General features: G+C 41.3%; 1 protein-coding gene across 3 annotated transcripts in view; it reads right to left on the minus strand.

The window, feature by feature from the left end:
* The window catches only part of PDE4D (phosphodiesterase 4D), a 586247-nt gene that overhangs the window by 416276 nt on the left and 152012 nt on the right, over nt 1-17959 (minus strand). For all 3 annotated transcript variants that reach the window (XM_054053511.1, XM_054053509.1, XM_054053510.1), the window contains exon 3: nt 9129-9364. In XM_054053511.1, coding sequence (XP_053909486.1) covers nt 9129-9364 — 236 coding nt within the window. The remainder of the gene's footprint in view (nt 1-9128; nt 9365-17959) is intronic.

Here is a 17959-nt window from a genome sequence, read left to right on the forward strand (position 1 = left end):
CTGGTCACCAGTACAGAAGCCAACGTTTGGATGCCACAAAATATGTAGGCTTCTAACATCCACCTAACCTCACAAATTCCACTGATTTTTCTCACTCATAGATCAGAGCTTAAATGCTGATTCAATTTTGTTTTCCCACACTAAATATGCTTTTCTTTGTAAGATACTACAGTCAGATGGAGTTTAATGAGACTGAGTCAATATGATAGAAACATAGGTTCACTGTGAGTCCAGATGCATAACAGTTACATGTTAACTCCTACTAATAACAATTAAAAACATTCTCAGGCTTGGTTAGTAAAATTCTCCTTGACATACTAAGTTTATTTTTAAAGGCTGAGATAAACTTGAGGCGGGTTTTTTTTCCCCTTTCTAACAGGTAGCACAGGTTAGACAGAAAGCCAGGAGCCAAAACCACTTGAATTCTAGTCATAGTTTGATCAATGATTTGTTCTGTAGTTTTGGCCAGTTGTAATACACTTTTGCATGCATGTTTTCCTATACATAAAATGAAGATGAGACTACTTGCTCACTAATTGATCTCATGATTTGCTTATGTTTACAATGCTTTTAAAATAATCTGCCATAAAAGTGCTAAGAATTCCTGTGCTATTCATTATTCTCAGCTGGCAGGTGAGTCGGGGCACACAGCGGCTGTTGAAAACAGCCTAGACCTGTGAGAAGCTTCCTGAAAAAAAGTTACAGCTTGGCAGGCCCAAGATCATAATTGTGAGTTAAAAATGAAATTAAATAGTAATTATTTTTTCTTTTTTTCTCTTTCAGTATTATGGAAAGCATATTTCCCACTTGTTATCACTACCTACACAACTCCACTGAGTTGCAAATAAATAAATCTGAAGAGCAGATTTTCCCCAGCCTTTATTTTTGTTACATATTACTCTGCTAAGGTCCAATCACCTTGCTTCTATCATCTCTCTCTAACACTCAATTCTTTAAAGCAGTTACCGAAATTTAGAATTCTAGCTGTTCTTTTAAAAATACTTTGCTAGTATAGTAAGGGAAGAACTGCAAAATTATGGCTCAGTATTCACACATTTCAGTCATTTAACATTTGAAAAAGCTTTTCTTGCCCTGACTAAGGAAGACAAAATCTAGCCTTTGAGGTATTACTCTGACAAGGAGAAGACAATGAGAAAGCAAGGAGTAGACATTAAGGCACATTTAATCTTAAATTAGGACTCTCTGAATTGCCATAGCATTGATGACGCTAATAACAGTTTTCTACTATTTCCTTTTAAAAACAGATATTAAAAAGTTTAAGTGCATCTTTAAAAGGCAGAAAGAAAAGCTGGGTATAATTTTAAATCAAGTTTTTACCTGATTTCCAATATAAAGAGTTTTGATTGCTTCTTTAATGGATAATAAAACAGCAGTGCAATCTAATCCACAGAACTTAACTTAAGGAAAAAAATGATAAATTAGGACAGAAGGAACATTGCAAAACAAAAAAGATACTTCTGAAATAAACTATCATGTAATTCATTCTTGTAGCTCCCTAGACTTTCATAAACACACTAATATACACACTAACAGTTGTACGCAAGCAATACAAAACCAATTTAAAACACATCTTATGTTGTACAATTATAATAATCTCTCCCAAATGATGTTTGTGCAAAGGATAGGGTAAACAGTAAGAAAAGACGCTATATATACTGAATTACAAATAACTAAATGAAACCCGCAAAAAAAATTTATACGTTTTTGTTTTGAGAGGCCTTTCTAACTACATCTAAACTCCAGAATAACTTTTTGCTTTCAAATAACTCTTTCAATGAAGTCTTCAAATACATGATATACTCTTACATTTTTGGCGTTCACATCCAATGAACATGCCTTTTTCCATCATATTATGTCAATATTAAGAGGACAGAAAAATCACAACAATTAAGGTAGTTTGCTTCTTTGTCACTGATAGAACTATCCTTTAAAGGGAAAAGAAAAGTCTACATCACTCTCTGACGCCTTGGACCTGTACCATTGAGAGCAGGGTATGTATATATGCCCTTGCACTTCATAGAGTCCCACAAATGCTGGTCCAGACAGCTCAAGAATATCTATATCCTAGCCTATCTTGTCTTCTTATATCCCACCTCCTCTTCCAAGTTCAATAAGGCAAAGAGAAAGTTTCCATAACAAAATATGACCGAAGAGACTTTCATCATATTTCATGAAACTTTGGACAAATCAATATCATTGCTACATAAAGATTTTATCGACCGTCCTAAATCACATCCAAGTGTTTGAAGGAAGAAATCAAATTTACAGTCTCACACTTACTATCATAATATAAATATTTGCTTGAGTATTGAATTAGGGTGAGACCTGTGGATATCGGGTAAAATAAATATAGAGGAAAGTAAACCTTATTATCAAGGAGGTAAGATCAAATATTTTAAATCTCCCCAAATGAATAAGTTCCCATGCATAACAGTACATCACCCTTTTATTATAAGCTGCTTTGGCAAAAGCAAAAGCATTTTGCTGTTGATGTCTTCCTATCTGCACATCCTATCTTAAACAGCATCATAGCTGTTCCCTACATCAAAATCATTGGTAAAATTAATTACAGTAATTTAAGGAAAACTGGCAAAATTTAAAGCATGTGGTCACATGTACGCTCCAGATATCCTAGCTACCCTGGCTTACAGTAAAATTTCACATCTATTAATTTACATATACAGGCTAAGTCTGTTGTTTACGAAACACAAATAATAAGAAAGGAAAACCAGAAATATCAAAACCAATTGCCTGCCTGTCTCTAATCCTTCTCATAGAAAGTCTGGCAATTGTTCCATTTCATAAACATAACTGTTGCTACCAGCTGTAGGCTCAGTCTATCAGTTTGCAAGCATTTGTTTTTATAGCTCATGTAAGCAAGTTTGCAGGTGAAACCTCAGACAGAAATCCTTTGTCTTAATGATCTTTATTATTATCTCAGTTTAAGATGGATGAAAAAAATCAAAATCTGGCTCCCTATATGCATGGAAAGAAATCAGAAGAGTGAAAGGAATGAGAAGACACTGTGATATGTCCTTAGGGTCAGAAAAGTAAGAGTTTAGAAAGATTTAGAAAAACATTACTGAATATTTACTTTCTGGTTTTCCATCTATGCTGCTGGGTTTTTGTGAAAAAAAATGAGAACATAACATATGCGGTGCTACAGACTAGGGGAAGAGTGACTAGAAAGCTGCACCGAGGAGAAGGACCTGAGGGTAATGGTTGACAGTGACTGAATATGAGCCAGCAGTGTGCCCAGGTGGCCAAGAAGGCCAATGGCATCTTGGCTTGGATCAGAAATAGCGTGACCAGCAGGACCACGGAGGTGATTCTCCCCCTGTATTCAGCACTGGTGAGGCCGCAGCTCGAATCCTGTGTTCAGTTCTGGGCCCCTCCCCACAAGAAGGATGTTGAGGTTCTGGAGCGTGTCCAGAGAAGAGCAACGAAGCTGGTGAGGGGGCTGGAGAACAAGTCTTATGAGGAGCAGCTGAGGGAACTGGGGGTTGTTTAGCCTGGAGAAGAGGAGGCTGAGGGGAGACCTTATTACTCTCTACAACTACCTGAAAGGAGGTTGTGGAGAGGAGGGAGCTGGCCTCTTCTCCCAGGTGACAGGGGACAGGACAAGGGGGAATGGCCTCAAGCTCCACCAGGGGAGGTTCAGGCTGGACATCAGAAAAAAATTTTTCACAGAAAGGGTCATTGGGCACTGTCAGAGGCTGCCCAGGGAGGTGATAGAGTCACCATCCCTGGAGGTATTTAAAAGACAGGTGGATGAGATATTCAGGGGCGTGATTGGTAGGAATGTGGATAGGCAGTGGTTGATAGGAATGGTTGGACTCGATGATCCTGGAGGTCTTTTCCAACCTAGTGAATCTATAATAAACCCAGAAACACACCTGAGACACTGTAAAGGTGAAAAGAGAGAGAAAAGGGAGTGAAAAAGGGAGTGAGTACGTGCACAGGCATATATGCATGTTTAGGAACAGAATGCATGTTTTATTTTAAAAACTACATCCACTGTTGCTGTTCTTAGTTTTGCACATTCCAGCTATTTAAATCAAAGCATAAATGCTTTATGATGCTTTCTTTGGGATCTTTTTAGCATAGTCCTCTAAAAACATACCTCTGTAACTCAAGATATTCAGTGATGAATTCCTCCTCAGAACGAGTTTCTGTGAACCAAATCCTCTTATACTTTCACCTGTCCACTGAAGAGAGACAATCCGCCTGACTCCCACCCACATATTCATTTCCTTTTCTCAGCTGCACAGTTCCATACATTCAAAGGCGATGGAGGTAAGCTAAGGTCCAATACTGGACCTTATGGTCACCAATACAAGAGAACTCATCAGTGATGTTAGGATCAGAGGCAGCCTGGGCTGCAGTGATCGTGGTGGAGTTCAAGGTCCGGAGGGATGTCGCACAGATGAGGAGTATAGTCAGGACACTAAATTTCAGGAAAGCAGACTTCCAGCTCTTCAAGGAATTACTAGGTAGCACCCCCTGGGACATGGTCCTCTGAGACAAGGGAGTGGAACAGAGATGGAATATATTTAAGGAAGCTTTCCACAAGGCGCAAGAGCGCTCAGTCCCCGTATATAGAAAATCAGGCAGGAAAGGGAAGAGACTGGCATGGCTGAGTCGAGACCTGCTGGTTAAACTGAAAAAGAAGAAGGAACTGCACAGGCAGTGCAAGCAGGGACAGGGAACCTGGGACATGTATAGAGGCGCTGCCCGGTTGTGTAGGGATGAAGTCAGGAAGGCCAAGGCGCAGCTGGAGCTGAACTTGGCAAGGGAAGTAAAGACCAACAAGAAGGACTTTTACAGGTACGTCAATCAAAAGAAGAAGATCAAAGAGAACGTACCCCCACTGATGATTGGAAAGGGGGATCAAGTATCAAAAGATGCGGAGAAGGCTGAGGTACTCAACAGCTTTTTTCCCTCAAGTCTTCATCGATAACTGCTCTCCTCGCCCGTCCTGGGTCACGGAACAGCAAGATGGTGACCGGAGGGTAAACCCCCTCTCACAGTAGAGGAGGATCAGGTTCACAAACACCTGAGGAACCTGAACATATATAAATCCGTGGGACCTGATGACAACATCCTAGAGCCCTGAGTGGTTCCCAAACCACTCTCTGTGATATTAGAAAAGTCATGGCAGTCAGGAGAAGTCCCTGGTGACTGGAAGAAAGGTAACATTGTGCTCATTTTTAAAAAGGGTAGAAAAGAGGATCCTGGGAACTACCGACCTGTCAGCCTCACCTCTGTGCCTGGGAAGATCATGGAACAGATCCTCCTAGAAGCTATGCTAAAGCACATGGAGGCCAGGGAGGTGATTAATGGCAGCCAGCATGGCTCCACCAGGGGCAAGTCCTGTCTGACCAACCTACTGGCTTTCTATGATGGGGTAACCACAGCAATGGATACGGGTAAACCGACAAATGTGATCTGTCTGGACTTCTGTAAAGCCTTTGACACGGTCCCCCACAACATCCTTTTCTCTAAACTGGAGAGAGATGGATTTGATGGGTGGATGGTAAGGTGGATAAGAAAATGGTTGGTTGGTTGCGTTCAGAGAGTAACAGTCAATGGCTTGGTGTCCAGATGGAGACCCATGGCAAGCGGTGTTCCTCAGGGGTCTGACCTGGGACCAGTGCCGTTTAATATCTTCATCAATGATATAGACAGCGAGATTGAGTGCACCCTCAGCAAGTTTGCAGATGACACCAAGCTGAGTGGTGCAGTTGACACACTGGAAGGACAGGATGTCATTCAGAGGGACCTGGACAGGCTGGAAAAGTGGGCCTGTGTGAATCTCATGATGTTCAACAAGGCCAAGTGCAAGGTCCTGCCCCTAGGTTGGGGTAATCCCTGTTTGCAGTACAGGATGGGGCATGATGTGCTTGAGAGCAGCCCTGCAAAGAAGGACTTGGGGGTGCTGGTCGATGAGAAGCTCAACATGACCCAGCAATGTGCGCTCACAGCCCAGAGGGCCACTCGTATCCTGGGCGGCATCAAAAGAAGCGTGGCCAGCAGGTCAAGGGAAGTGGTTCTGCCCCTCTATTCCTCTCTTGTGAGACCACATCTGGAATACTGTGTCCAGTTCTGGAATCCTCAACGTAAGAAGGATATGGAGCTGTTGGAACAGGTCCAGAGGAGGGCTACAAAGATGATCGGAGGGCTGGAGCACCTTCCCTATGAGGACAGGTGGAGAGAGTTGGGCTTGTTCAGCCTGGAGAAGAGAAGCCTCAGAGGAGATCTCATAGTGACCTTCCAGTATGTGAAGGGGACCTGCAGGAAAGCTGGAAAGGGGCTATTCGTAAAGGCTTGTGGGGACAGGACCAGGAGCAATGGGTATAAACTGGAAAGGGGCAGAGTGGTGAGGCACTGGCACAGGTTGCCCAGGGAGGTTGTGGCTGCCCCATCCCTGGAGGTGTTCAAGGCTGGGTTGGATGGGGCCTTGGGCAGCCTGATTTAGTGGGGTGTCCCTGCCCATGGCAGGAGGGTTGGACCTAGATGATCTTTAAGGTCCCTTCCAACCCTAACTATTCTGTGATTCTATGATCTACAGACATTGTCTCCTAATTTTGTGTACTTTCATGCAGACAAGAAGCTGGATAAAATCATAGCTTTCTCCAGATGCTCAGCTGGCATTACAAACACGTAAATGGGAAATGCATAGCTGCTCAAGAAAGCTAACAACCAAAAAATAGCACTAAACATCTACAGAAATTTAATTTCCTGAACAGTATTCTTCCTGTAGTAGCATAATTGCTCTTTAGCTAAGAAAAACCATAAAAGCTAAAGATTTTATATTACAAAGAAATATCAAAATTATAATTGCTTCTGCTCTTGTGTTCAGTTTGGGTTTGTTTGTTTGTTTAAACAGCCTGGCAACTCCATTCAACAAACTGTAGATCTGTTGTTCCCCTGTCACTCTCAGAAATAAACTTACTTGTAGATAAATCTTGTTTTGTCCAGTTTCAAAACGCATTGTACCAACCACAGGAATTAGTGGCATAGGCAGGATACAAAGTTATCTCTTAATGCTCAGGACAAAGTCTTAGCCATAGAGATGCCTCTCACAGAAATGATCATTCCCTGAGCACAGCAGATAGCTATCTATAATTACCAGTGTGGTTTAGGTTTGTTATTTATTTGAATACCTCTCAAATTGTCTTGCTCTTGCATATTCGAATCCATCCTAGAAAATAATAAAGTCTCCAGAAAGCTTGGATCACTTAGACTTTTTCATAGGACAGAAGTATTTTGTTCTGCTTTCTTAGCTTCTGTCACACCATATTTATTTTTTCTTTTCCTATCAGTTATTAAAGCTAACAAAACACAGTGTACCTCCTGGGCAGTACCAAATCTACACAGGACATCCCAAATGCTAGTGAAGTTTCAAAGTCAAATATTGTGAAATTTAAGAAGGCCAGGAACGCAAACTGTAATCATTCTACCTCTACGTATTTTCCTTTCCTCTCTCTAATCAAGTATCTCTCCAGCTTCTACAGACAGAACACAAAACTATCAAGACATCAACCTATCCTCAGAACTTTACTAAATGATGTTATATTTATGTGTCTAAATAATATTTACATTTATAAACAGTCTAAATTTCCGTGTTTTTATGGATGTAGTCAGTGTTCCTATGAGCGTGTTTCAAGAAATGTTTTCTTCTATTCAAGAAAATAAAGATACCCATATGGAAATAAGATTTAGGAGGTGATATTAAATTTAAATTTAAAGTTAGTATTAATGTACCCTAATGAACACTTATCTTTTTTCTCATATACTACAAGTCGTACATTCTTTTTACAACTGTGTTATTCAGAATAGAGTATCCTCTCTGAAAATATGTTCAAAAGTTCTCAAGTCCTGAATTTCAGCTCTCAGTGTGTTCGTCTTCCCTTTTCCTTACATATTCTTAGGTTACCAAATGGTTGCACTGCCTTCACCATTGCAAGCAACAATTTCAAACTGAATAATTCGTATTTTGGAAAATAAAAACAGAAAACAAGATGGTATCAGAAACATTTTAGAACCGGAAAGGTTACTCTAGAAAAAGTGCATGGTATAGTATGAAGACACTATAAGACAAATCACTATAACAAAACGTGAGGTCTGACGCAAAAAAAAAAAAAAATACATCATGTCTGTAACTGTTTATTTAAGAAAGTAAGAAAATCAGCTACAATCACCGTCAAAATAGTTCCTGTCTAGGTTGACACAGAGCTGCATACGATGCTACCCATGATCAAAGTATTTCCACAGATCATTTTCTGAAAGACTGCTGAGGATCTCTGTTGTTTTTGCTTTCACATCTTCTGCCAACAAAAAAATGCGTTCCCTTGAGCACTGGCTTGATCTTTGGAATCTCTTCACCATAAGCCTCAGTTAATAACTCAAAAGTTTCTGTCACAGGTTTCTTCAGTTCCACAAGAAACTTGCTGTTAATTCACTGTTCACTCTTGCACACCAACACCGAGGGTCAGAAAATGTCTGTATTTGAATGTGCGTCTGCTCATACTTAGTGAAGTGATCAAGTTGAGCCTTATCTCACTGTGACAGGTTAGAACATGTTCTATTGACCACCTCTTTGACTCTCCCTTCCCACTCTCAGTTCCTGAGCTATAGGGTTAGTCTCTGGGTTTTTTGTGTCAGACCTGTTAAACTATTTACACCACCAACAATGTTGATATGCAGAGGCAGGCAAAATCCTCTCATGATTCCTTGAAATTTGTATTGAAAGTTACCATGTAAAACATTTTCTGTGTAAAAAAGTCTCCTATCTTTATTACAGTAAGAAAAAAATGGTTATTCAAGCCTATAGAAGTCTTGTCTCTGAGTATAAATTTTTAGTTATGTTCAGAGAAAATGTTTTCTACTACTTGTAATTGAACATGACCAAAAGGTTTACAAGCAGTATTACCAAATGTCAACCACAAATTTACATATTAATACTTTATCCTTCTTTTTCACTTATTTAGGTGAAGTTGAAAAGAAATAAACTTCTACCCTAGAAGCAGTATGTGCTGTCCTGCACCTGCCACTGTGCAATCAAGAAGAAAATGCCCAGTCAAGAAGAAATTGCTGGATCTTACCTGCTGGACTCGGCAGATGTGATAGCAATCAGAGGAGGAATCCTCAATGGAAGAGTTGTGGGCCTTGGGGTAGTCTCAGTATCATTTCTTTTATCCCAGTCTGCCTGTTCTAACTGCCTGAAAGCCAGGGGAGGGAGCTGGATGTTACGGGATGATAATCTCCGCACAAGATAGGGCTCCATTCCCTGAAAAGGCTCTTCGTCCTCAGTGCTGTGATGCAGAGCTTCTTCTGAAACCTACAATGAAAGTAAAAAAAACATGCATCAGGTTAGAAAGTACCTATCACGTTAATTTGGTAACTCCTTTAATTTCTTTCAGTAAGTAAGTTCCTTATAAATATTATTGGTAAGAAACTATCATTATTAAGGAAATCCAAAAAAATGAAAAAATGCAGTAAAAATTTTCTAGAGTTTAGACAATTCAGGATTTTAAAAGCAAACAGAGTGCTACTTTATGATGAGATTAACACAATGCTGTCTAAAATATGTGCTTATAATTTTATAGAGAACAAAAGTGCTCTGCATTAGGTAAATTTCTTTCTCACATAGATTTGCTTTCCTACAAGTTATCTAGTTTTTGGAAGGACTCAGAGTCCAAATATCAGTAATAAAATAAAATAAAATAAAATAAAATAAAATAAAATAAAATAAAAGTAGTAGTCAGATATTTGCAACTATACTCCTCTAGACTGAAAACAGGAGAAAATTCATCTTAAATTCTCTCAGCTGTCCCACCTCTCATCTTTCTCTTCTGTTAACAGTAATTTATGTTAATAGAAAGTGGTAGGTACTTAAAACAGCCACTGTAGTGCTTAGAAACAGTGAATAATTGGAACCTCTGAAGGGCAGGCCCTAATGAAGTCTTAAATCTAAGTATTAGTAACCAATATTTTTAATTTAATCAGCTAAACCACTTGTAATATTCTTTGGGTTGTGTAAAAATGACAATCAGGAAAGAAATCTCTAATTGATAATGTTTTACAGGGGAGAAAAATTCTTAGGGAAGTTTTCAAAACTTTTAACAAACCGTCCACCGTTGTGAGATTTCTCAAAGAGTTAATTTTCTGAATCCACTAATATTCTAAGAAGCTGGTTGTAATAATAGGAAGAAATTGAGGGTTTTTTCTCCATGTCTTACACAAAGTCTTCTACCTTTACTTGGTAAGTTCCCCAGCACAGATACCACTACCTGTACCTATTGCCTTAATTACTTTCCTCTGAAGAAACTCAAGCTCCACATAAATCTAAAGGTTGTATACATCTAAACTAAGAATCAGGAGTACAGTGTATATAGCTAAATATTATCCTACCAAAGTCCAGCATCAATAGCTTCATAGGCTCAATACAATACTTAAAACTGATACAGTGCCAAACTAGAGTCATGTATTCTGATGAGGACTGATACGTATCTGCAAGAAAAACTTGCACAGCAATGTATTTATTCTGTGCAGGCTGGGACAGCCATTAACGAAACACCTTTCATGATGAGTACTATTAATAAGCTCCATTTATACTCGGAGCTTGAGCAGTTGCCATGAGTAAACTATTTCTAATTAATTTTTTAATCACAAAATCTAAATTAATAATTAGCTGTTTTTCTTAATCTAACTGTAATGTAGTTTAACAATACAAATATTATAAAACGATATGCATTAATGCATGTACTCTGAAGCAAATCAACGGCAAAATCAATCACTGTGAAAATACTGCAAGAATGAATGTGTTATAGTCATCCAGGGAGAAGTTTAACTTCAAGGCTTGTATTTTCAGAGTATACCTAGTGTATATTCAAGACAGCTGAATAAATTAAAAAATAATAATGAAATTAATTATAGTTCTGAAAGAAAAAAATGTTGATATCAGAACTGGAAATAATCTACCACATGAGGTTATTTGATCCACTTCATCACTTCATTTTTTGGCAGCTCTGAAAATCATAAAAATCCTTGTATGGCAGCCACAGGCTATCAGAATCAGATTGCTGAAACGAGAAAATGAGCTCACTGGCCAACTTCTTCAACACATATGCCAAAATTAGACAGATAGAGTATTATGTCATAAAGAAAACCATAAGGGAGATGGAAGAATTCCAACCCAAACATTAAAGCCACGCTTTGGAGAATTTAAATAATAGGCACCTAGCGTATATGTGGATGGCAATGGAAAATTAAATCAATTAGTGGAAAAACACGCCATTGATTCATGTACAAATACTCAGGCATTTAAAAAAGGAGATGTTGATCATATTGATTTTACTCATCTTGGCAAACAGAACTAAAACATGCATTACTAGTTTTGCCTTATTTGTGAACATGGTTGTAAGGAGCATTACATTTACTCATAGAATCAAAGAACTGATGATTGCAAGGGCCCTAGTGAGGAAGTCTGGTCCAACCTCACATTCAAAATGGGACTATCATCAACACTAAAACACATCAGCCATGGCTTTGTCTGAATCTCAAAACCCTGGAACAACAAAAATTCCCAGGCCAGATGGGATCCACCCAAGAGTACTGAGGGATCTTGCAGAGGAGTTTGCCGAAGTCACTTTCCATCTTTTATCAGCAGTCTTGGTTAACTGGTGAGATCCCAGACAACTAGAGGCTTGCCAATGCAATGCCCATCTACAATAAGTGCTGGAAGCAGAACTACAGATCTGTCAGCCTGACCTTAGTACCAGGGGAGATTATGGAGTGGTTCTTGAATGCACTCATCAGGCATATGCAGGACAACAGGAGAATCAGGCCCAGCCAACATGGGTTCATGAAAGGCAGGTCCTGCCTGACCAGCCTGATCTCCTCCTATGACCAAGTGAATGATGGAAAGGCTGCAGATGTTATTTTCCTGGACTTTAGTAAAGCCATTGATATTGTCTTCCACAACATTCTTCCAGAGAAGCTGGTGGCTGGCTTCTTTACTCAGGCTTCACCGAGTGAAAAAATAAAACTGGCTGAATGGCTGAGGCCAGAGAATTGTGGTGGATGTAGTTAAATCCAGTTGGAAGCTGGTGAAAAGCAGTGTTCCTCAGGGCTCAATTTTGGGGCCAGACTTGTTTGATGTTTTTGTCAGTGGTCTGGAAGTGGGGATTGAGTGCTCCTCAGTAAATCTGTAGATGACACCTATCTAGGTGGGAATATTAATCTGCTTGTAGGTAGAAAGGACCTACAGGGGCATCTGGATAGGCTGTACTGATGAGCCAAAGTAAGTTGCATGAGGTCTAACAAGGCCAGTTGCCATGTCCTGCACTTGGGACACAACAACTCCACGCAGTGCTACAGACTTGGGGAAAAGTGACTGGAAAGCTGCCTGGCAGAAAAGGACTTAGGGCTGTTGGTTGACAGCCGGCTGAACATGAGCCAGCAGTGTGCCCAAGGCCAATAGCATCCTGACTTGTATCAGAAATAGCACAGCCGGTAGGAGTAGAGAAGGAATCTCCCTCTGTACTCAGCACTGGTGAGACTGCACGTCAAACACTGTGTTCAATTTTGGGCCCTTCACTACAAGAAAGATATTGAGGTGCTGGAGCATGTCTGGAAAAGTGTGACAAAGACAGTTAAGGGTCCGGAGCACAGGCCTTATGAGCAGCACCTGAGGGAACTAGGGCTGTTTGGTCTGGAGAGAAATGAGGCTGAGGCCTTATCGCTCTCTACAACTATCTGAAAGGAGGCTGGAGTGAGGTGGATGTTGGTCTCTTCTCCCAAGTAAGAAGAGATAGGATGAGAGGAAACAGCCTTAAGTTGCATCAGGAAAGATTTAGATTGGATATTAGAAAAAATTTCTTCATTGGCAGAGTGATTAAGCTTTGGAAGAGGTTACCCAGGGAAGTGGTGGAGTCACCATCCCTGGAAGTGTTCAGAAAACTTGTATTCATGCCACTTTGGGACGTGGTTTAGTAGACATGGTGGTGTGGGGGCTGATGATTGGACCTAATGAGTCTACAGGTCTTTTCCAACCCTAGTGATTTTATGATTCTATGTGAAAAATGTGCTTTACACCACAGCCAGGGACCATGGCCCTGCCCGGAACCTCCGGCAGAAAGCTGACCTCTAGAGGTTTGGATCTGGGGATACAGAGCATCTGAAGATGAAAAATAAACGTTAGCAGCACATGAAGGAGTTTGAATTGCTTTGGAAGTGGTTACTGAAACATAACTCCTCGTAGCACTCCAACTGTGGGACTGCTAACATCATGGAACTGATGCTAAATGGGGTAAGTGGGTCGCATTGGTAATACAACAGGCTTGAATGGGAAACCTCAGCCACCCAGGAATCCTGGAAGTGATCATGGACTGGCCAGAGGGCCAAAACTTCAGTGTGTCACTAGAGAAGGTGACCTATGCTGAAGAGGCCCCACATTACCAGAAGAGAAAAGAGCAAAATTCCTTGTTTACACATATATCCTGCTGTATTATGGAGAAATATCAAAGGTGGAAAGATACTGTGTGGAGTTCTACACCACAAGTTTCAGAAAAGGCTGAACGGAAAGGTTTGCAGAAGTGAAAGCCATCCAGCTGGCTTTAGATATTGCTGAATGAGAAAAATGGACAGTACTTTATACTGGCTCATGGATGATGGCAAATACTCTGTGCGGGCGGCTACAACGATCGAAGCAGAGCAACTGACAGCACAGAGGTAAACCCATATGGGCTGAAGAATTGTGGCAAGATATTGCTGCCTAGGTGAAGAACTTAGTTGTAAAAGAATATCACGTACGTGTTCATGTACCCATGAGGCACGTCACTGAAGAACACTGAAATAGCAGATAGGTGGACCAGGCTTCTAAAATTGAAGTGGCTCAAGCAGCTCTGGACTGGGAACATAAGAGTGAGCTCAATGAGCCCATTGCATATCAAGACATCCAAAAAGGAACGAAATATACAAGTGGACTCAAGATTGAGGGGCGGACAGACCATTGATTCCATTGTACAGTTTTTCCATGGATGTAAAATGTGCACTGTAATCAGATAAAGCCTTTTTGATATAGAGGACAATGGTTTACATATCAATATGGGGAAGGCAGGCAGATAAATTATATCACACTATCTCAAACCAGCTATGGCAAGAACCATGTGCTTACAATGGTGCAGGTGACTACAGGATGGCTGGAAATCTAGCCTGTGACCCATGACAGTGCCTCGAATACCCTCTTGGGCCTTGAAAAGCAAGTTTAATGGTGAACAACATCTCTGAAAAAACTGAATGTAACTCAGGAGAAGCTGGAAGTCATCGTGTAGTTGTAAAACTATGATGTAACAGCAACAACAGATACATGGTGGGATGACTCACAACTGGAGTGTTGCAATGGACAGTTATAAACTTTTCAGAAAGGGTGGGCAAGAAAGGAAAGCCCATGGTGTAGCCCTGTGTGTTAGAGTGTTTTGACTGCCTAGAGCTTGTGATGGTGATGAAAGGCTCGAGTGTTTATGGGTAAGAATCAGGGGAAAGGCCAAAAAGGCATATGTAGTGGGAGTCTGTTACACACTGACCAGTAAAGACAAAGAGGCAGTTGAAATATTCTATAAGCAGCTGGGAGAAGTCTCACAATTGCTGGCCCTTGTTTTCACTGGGGACTTCAACGTCTGCTGGAAATACAGTACAGTGGAAAGGGAAAAGTCTCGGAGGTTCCTGAAGTGTGTGGAACATAAATTGCTGACACAGTTGGTATGTAAGGCAAATAAGGACCTGTTGTTTTCAAACAGAACAGGACTTCTGGGTGGTGTGATGGCTGGAGGCTGTTTGGGCACATCAGTCATGAAATGACAGACTTTTAAATTCCTGAAGTATTGAGGAATATGGTTAGCAGAACTGCTGCCTTGGAATTCTGGAGTGCAGATTTTGGCTTATGTAAGGGACTGGTTGACAGAGTCCCTTGGGGGGCAGTCCTGAAGGGCAAAGAAGTCCAGAAAGGCTGAGTATTAGTCAAGAATGAAATTTTAAAGGCATAATAGCAATCCATCTTCATGTGCTAAAAGGCAAGCCAGTGGGGAAGAAGAGCCATCTTGCTGACCACAGAGCTTTGGCTGCAACTCAGTAAAAAAAGAAGAGCTTATGACCTTTGGAAAAAGGAGCAGGTAACTCAGGACTACAAGAAAGTTGTGAGGTTATGCAATGGGAAAATTTGAAAGGCGACTGCCCAGCTAAAACTTAAACTGTCTGCTAAGGATAAGGAGAAGGCTGAGGCATTTAATGCCTTGTTTGCTTTAGTCTTTAATAGTAAGATCAGGCTGTTCTCAGGCTACCCAGCCCCCTGACCTAGGAGACAGGGACAGGGAGCAGAATGAAGCCCCCATAATCCAAAGGGAAGTGCACAAGTCTGTGGAGTCACGTAAGATCCCCTCGACAGGACTAAGGTGACTGGTGGAAGTGCTCACCAAACCCCTTTCAATCATTTATCAGCAGTCCAGCCTGGTTAGCAAATGTGACACTCACTTAAAGAAAGAGCTGAAAGGAGGATCCAGGGAACTACAGGCCTGTCAGCCTGACCTCAGTGATGAGGAATGTTATGGAGCAGATAATTTGGAGTGCCATCACATGGCAAATACTGGACAGCATGGTGATCAGGTTCAGTCAGCAACGGTTTATGAAAGGCAGGTCCTGATCTCCTTCTATGACAAGGTGAACCACTTAGTGGATGAGCAAAATTCTTTGGCTATTTTCTATGTAGACTTTACTAAAGCCTTTGACACCATTTCCCATGGCATTCTCCTAGGGAAACTAGATGCTCATGGCTTGGATAGGCATAGTCTTCATTGAGTAAAAAAAATGGCTGAATGGCTAAGCCCAGGGAGTTGTGGTGAATGGAAGTAAATCCAGTTAGTGAACAGTCACAAGCAGTGTTCCCCAGGGCTCAGTTTTGGGGCCAGTCTTGTTTAATATCTTTATTGATGATCTGGAGAAAGGGATTGAGTGCACCCTCAATAGGTTTTCAGACAACACTAAGTTGGGCAGGAGTGGCAATCTGCTTGAGGGTAAGAAGAATCTACAGAGGGATCTGGACAGGTTTGATCGGTAGGGCAAGGGCAGTGTATGAGGTTTAACAAGGCTAAGTGCTGGGTTCTGCACCTGGGTCATAACAACCCCATGTAATGCTACAGTCTTAAGGAAGAGTGACTGAAAAACCGCCTGGTGAAAAAGAATCTGGAGGTGATGGTTGACAGCCAGCTGAACATGAGCCAGCAGTGCGCACAGGTGGCCAAGAAGGCCAACAGCATCCTGGCTTGTATCGGAAACAGCATCGCCAGCAGGAGTGGGGAAGTGATCATGACCCTGTACTCAGCACTTGTGAGGCTGCATGCCAAATACTATGTGCAGTTTTCTGTCCCTCACTACTAGACATTGAGTTGCTGGAGCATGTCCAGAGAAGGGCAACAAAACTGGTGAGGGATCTGGAGGACAAGCCATATAAGAAGCAGTTGAAGGAACTATGGCTGTTTAATCTGGAGAAAATGGGACTCAGGTGTAAGAGGGTTTGCCTCAAACAACTTAAAATGGGACATTATCATTCCTCCAACCCAGACGCCCAGGCTGATGAATGAAGACATAGATAACTGAATGGAAGGGGATTTCTAAGGGGGAGTTGCTGATAAGAAACAATTTCTACCAGAGGTGTGGTATTGTCTTATCTACAGCTCTTGACATCCCACCCCATATGTGAAAAGGGAGGAAGGGAAGCTGCTGATAAGGAAAAAGTCCTGCCAGAGAGTGAGACATTGTCCTGTCTCCAGCCCAGATTCTCACCCTGAAGCAATCCTGACTGCTGGTGGACTATCTGATAAGCAACAAAAGCAGGAGTTTTATAGGGGATATCAATCACCGGATCCTTCATCCAGAATCTCCTAGAAGGCCTGAATGAATATGATAATCACTCTCCACCTGATGGGAGGACCCTTGACAATTGGGACAGATAAAAACTCGCACCCTGGATCCAATACACAGAAGAATCCACTGGAACTCTGGGGTGGTGATATCTTTTTCTATTTCTTTTCCTTTTCTCTTGTCCCTCTTTATATTCCCTCTTTATATTTCCTCTTCTCTTTCCCTTTCCCTCGCTCTCTGAAACATTAAAGCACACCATAATTTTGCTCCTTGCTCAGTAAAGAAAAGTTCTTTTTTTCACGTTTGTAGTTCCTTGGTGTGGATGCAGCTTTATTTGCTTCACAGCAATCTCAATCTTGAATCTGTGTCAAACCAGACTCGAACCGAGGGTTCTCAAACTGGTCCCTGAAATCAGGGGAGACCTTCTCACTCTCTATAACTACCTGAAAAAAAGTTGTAGCAAGGTGAGTGTCAGTCTCTTCTTCACAAGTAAGTAGTGATAGGACGAGAAAGAACAGCCCTGGGGTGCACCAGAGAAGATTTAGACTGAATATTGGGATAAATTTCTTCATTGAAAGCACCGTCAAGCATTGGAACTGTCTGCCCAGGGAAGCAGAGTCACCATCCCTCAAGGCATTTAAAAGACATGTAGACATAGTGTATATGGACACAGTTTAGTGGTGGACTTGGTAATGTTCGCTTGTAGGTTAACAGTTGGACTTGATCATAAGGGTCTTTTCCAACCTAAATAATTCCACAATTCTATGATTTCTGAAACAATTTCATAAGCAACTGGGCCAAGTAGCATGACATTGACTGGGTATTTCAGACGCCCTATCATGCACCAGCCTCTGGGAAAACTGAACAATGCGATGGACTACACTGAGAGCAATGAGTGCTGGGACATTCCAGCACTGCCATACAAATTTAGCAGAAGCCACTTGGCTAAATAACACCAGAGGATCTCCCAGTTGACCCGTCCCTTCCCAGTCAAAACCCCTGTGCACTATGGAAGGAG

Source organism: Cuculus canorus, chromosome Z, assembly GCF_017976375.1.
Source record: "Cuculus canorus isolate bCucCan1 chromosome Z, bCucCan1.pri, whole genome shotgun sequence".
Lineage (NCBI taxonomy): Eukaryota > Metazoa > Chordata > Aves > Cuculiformes > Cuculidae > Cuculus > Cuculus canorus.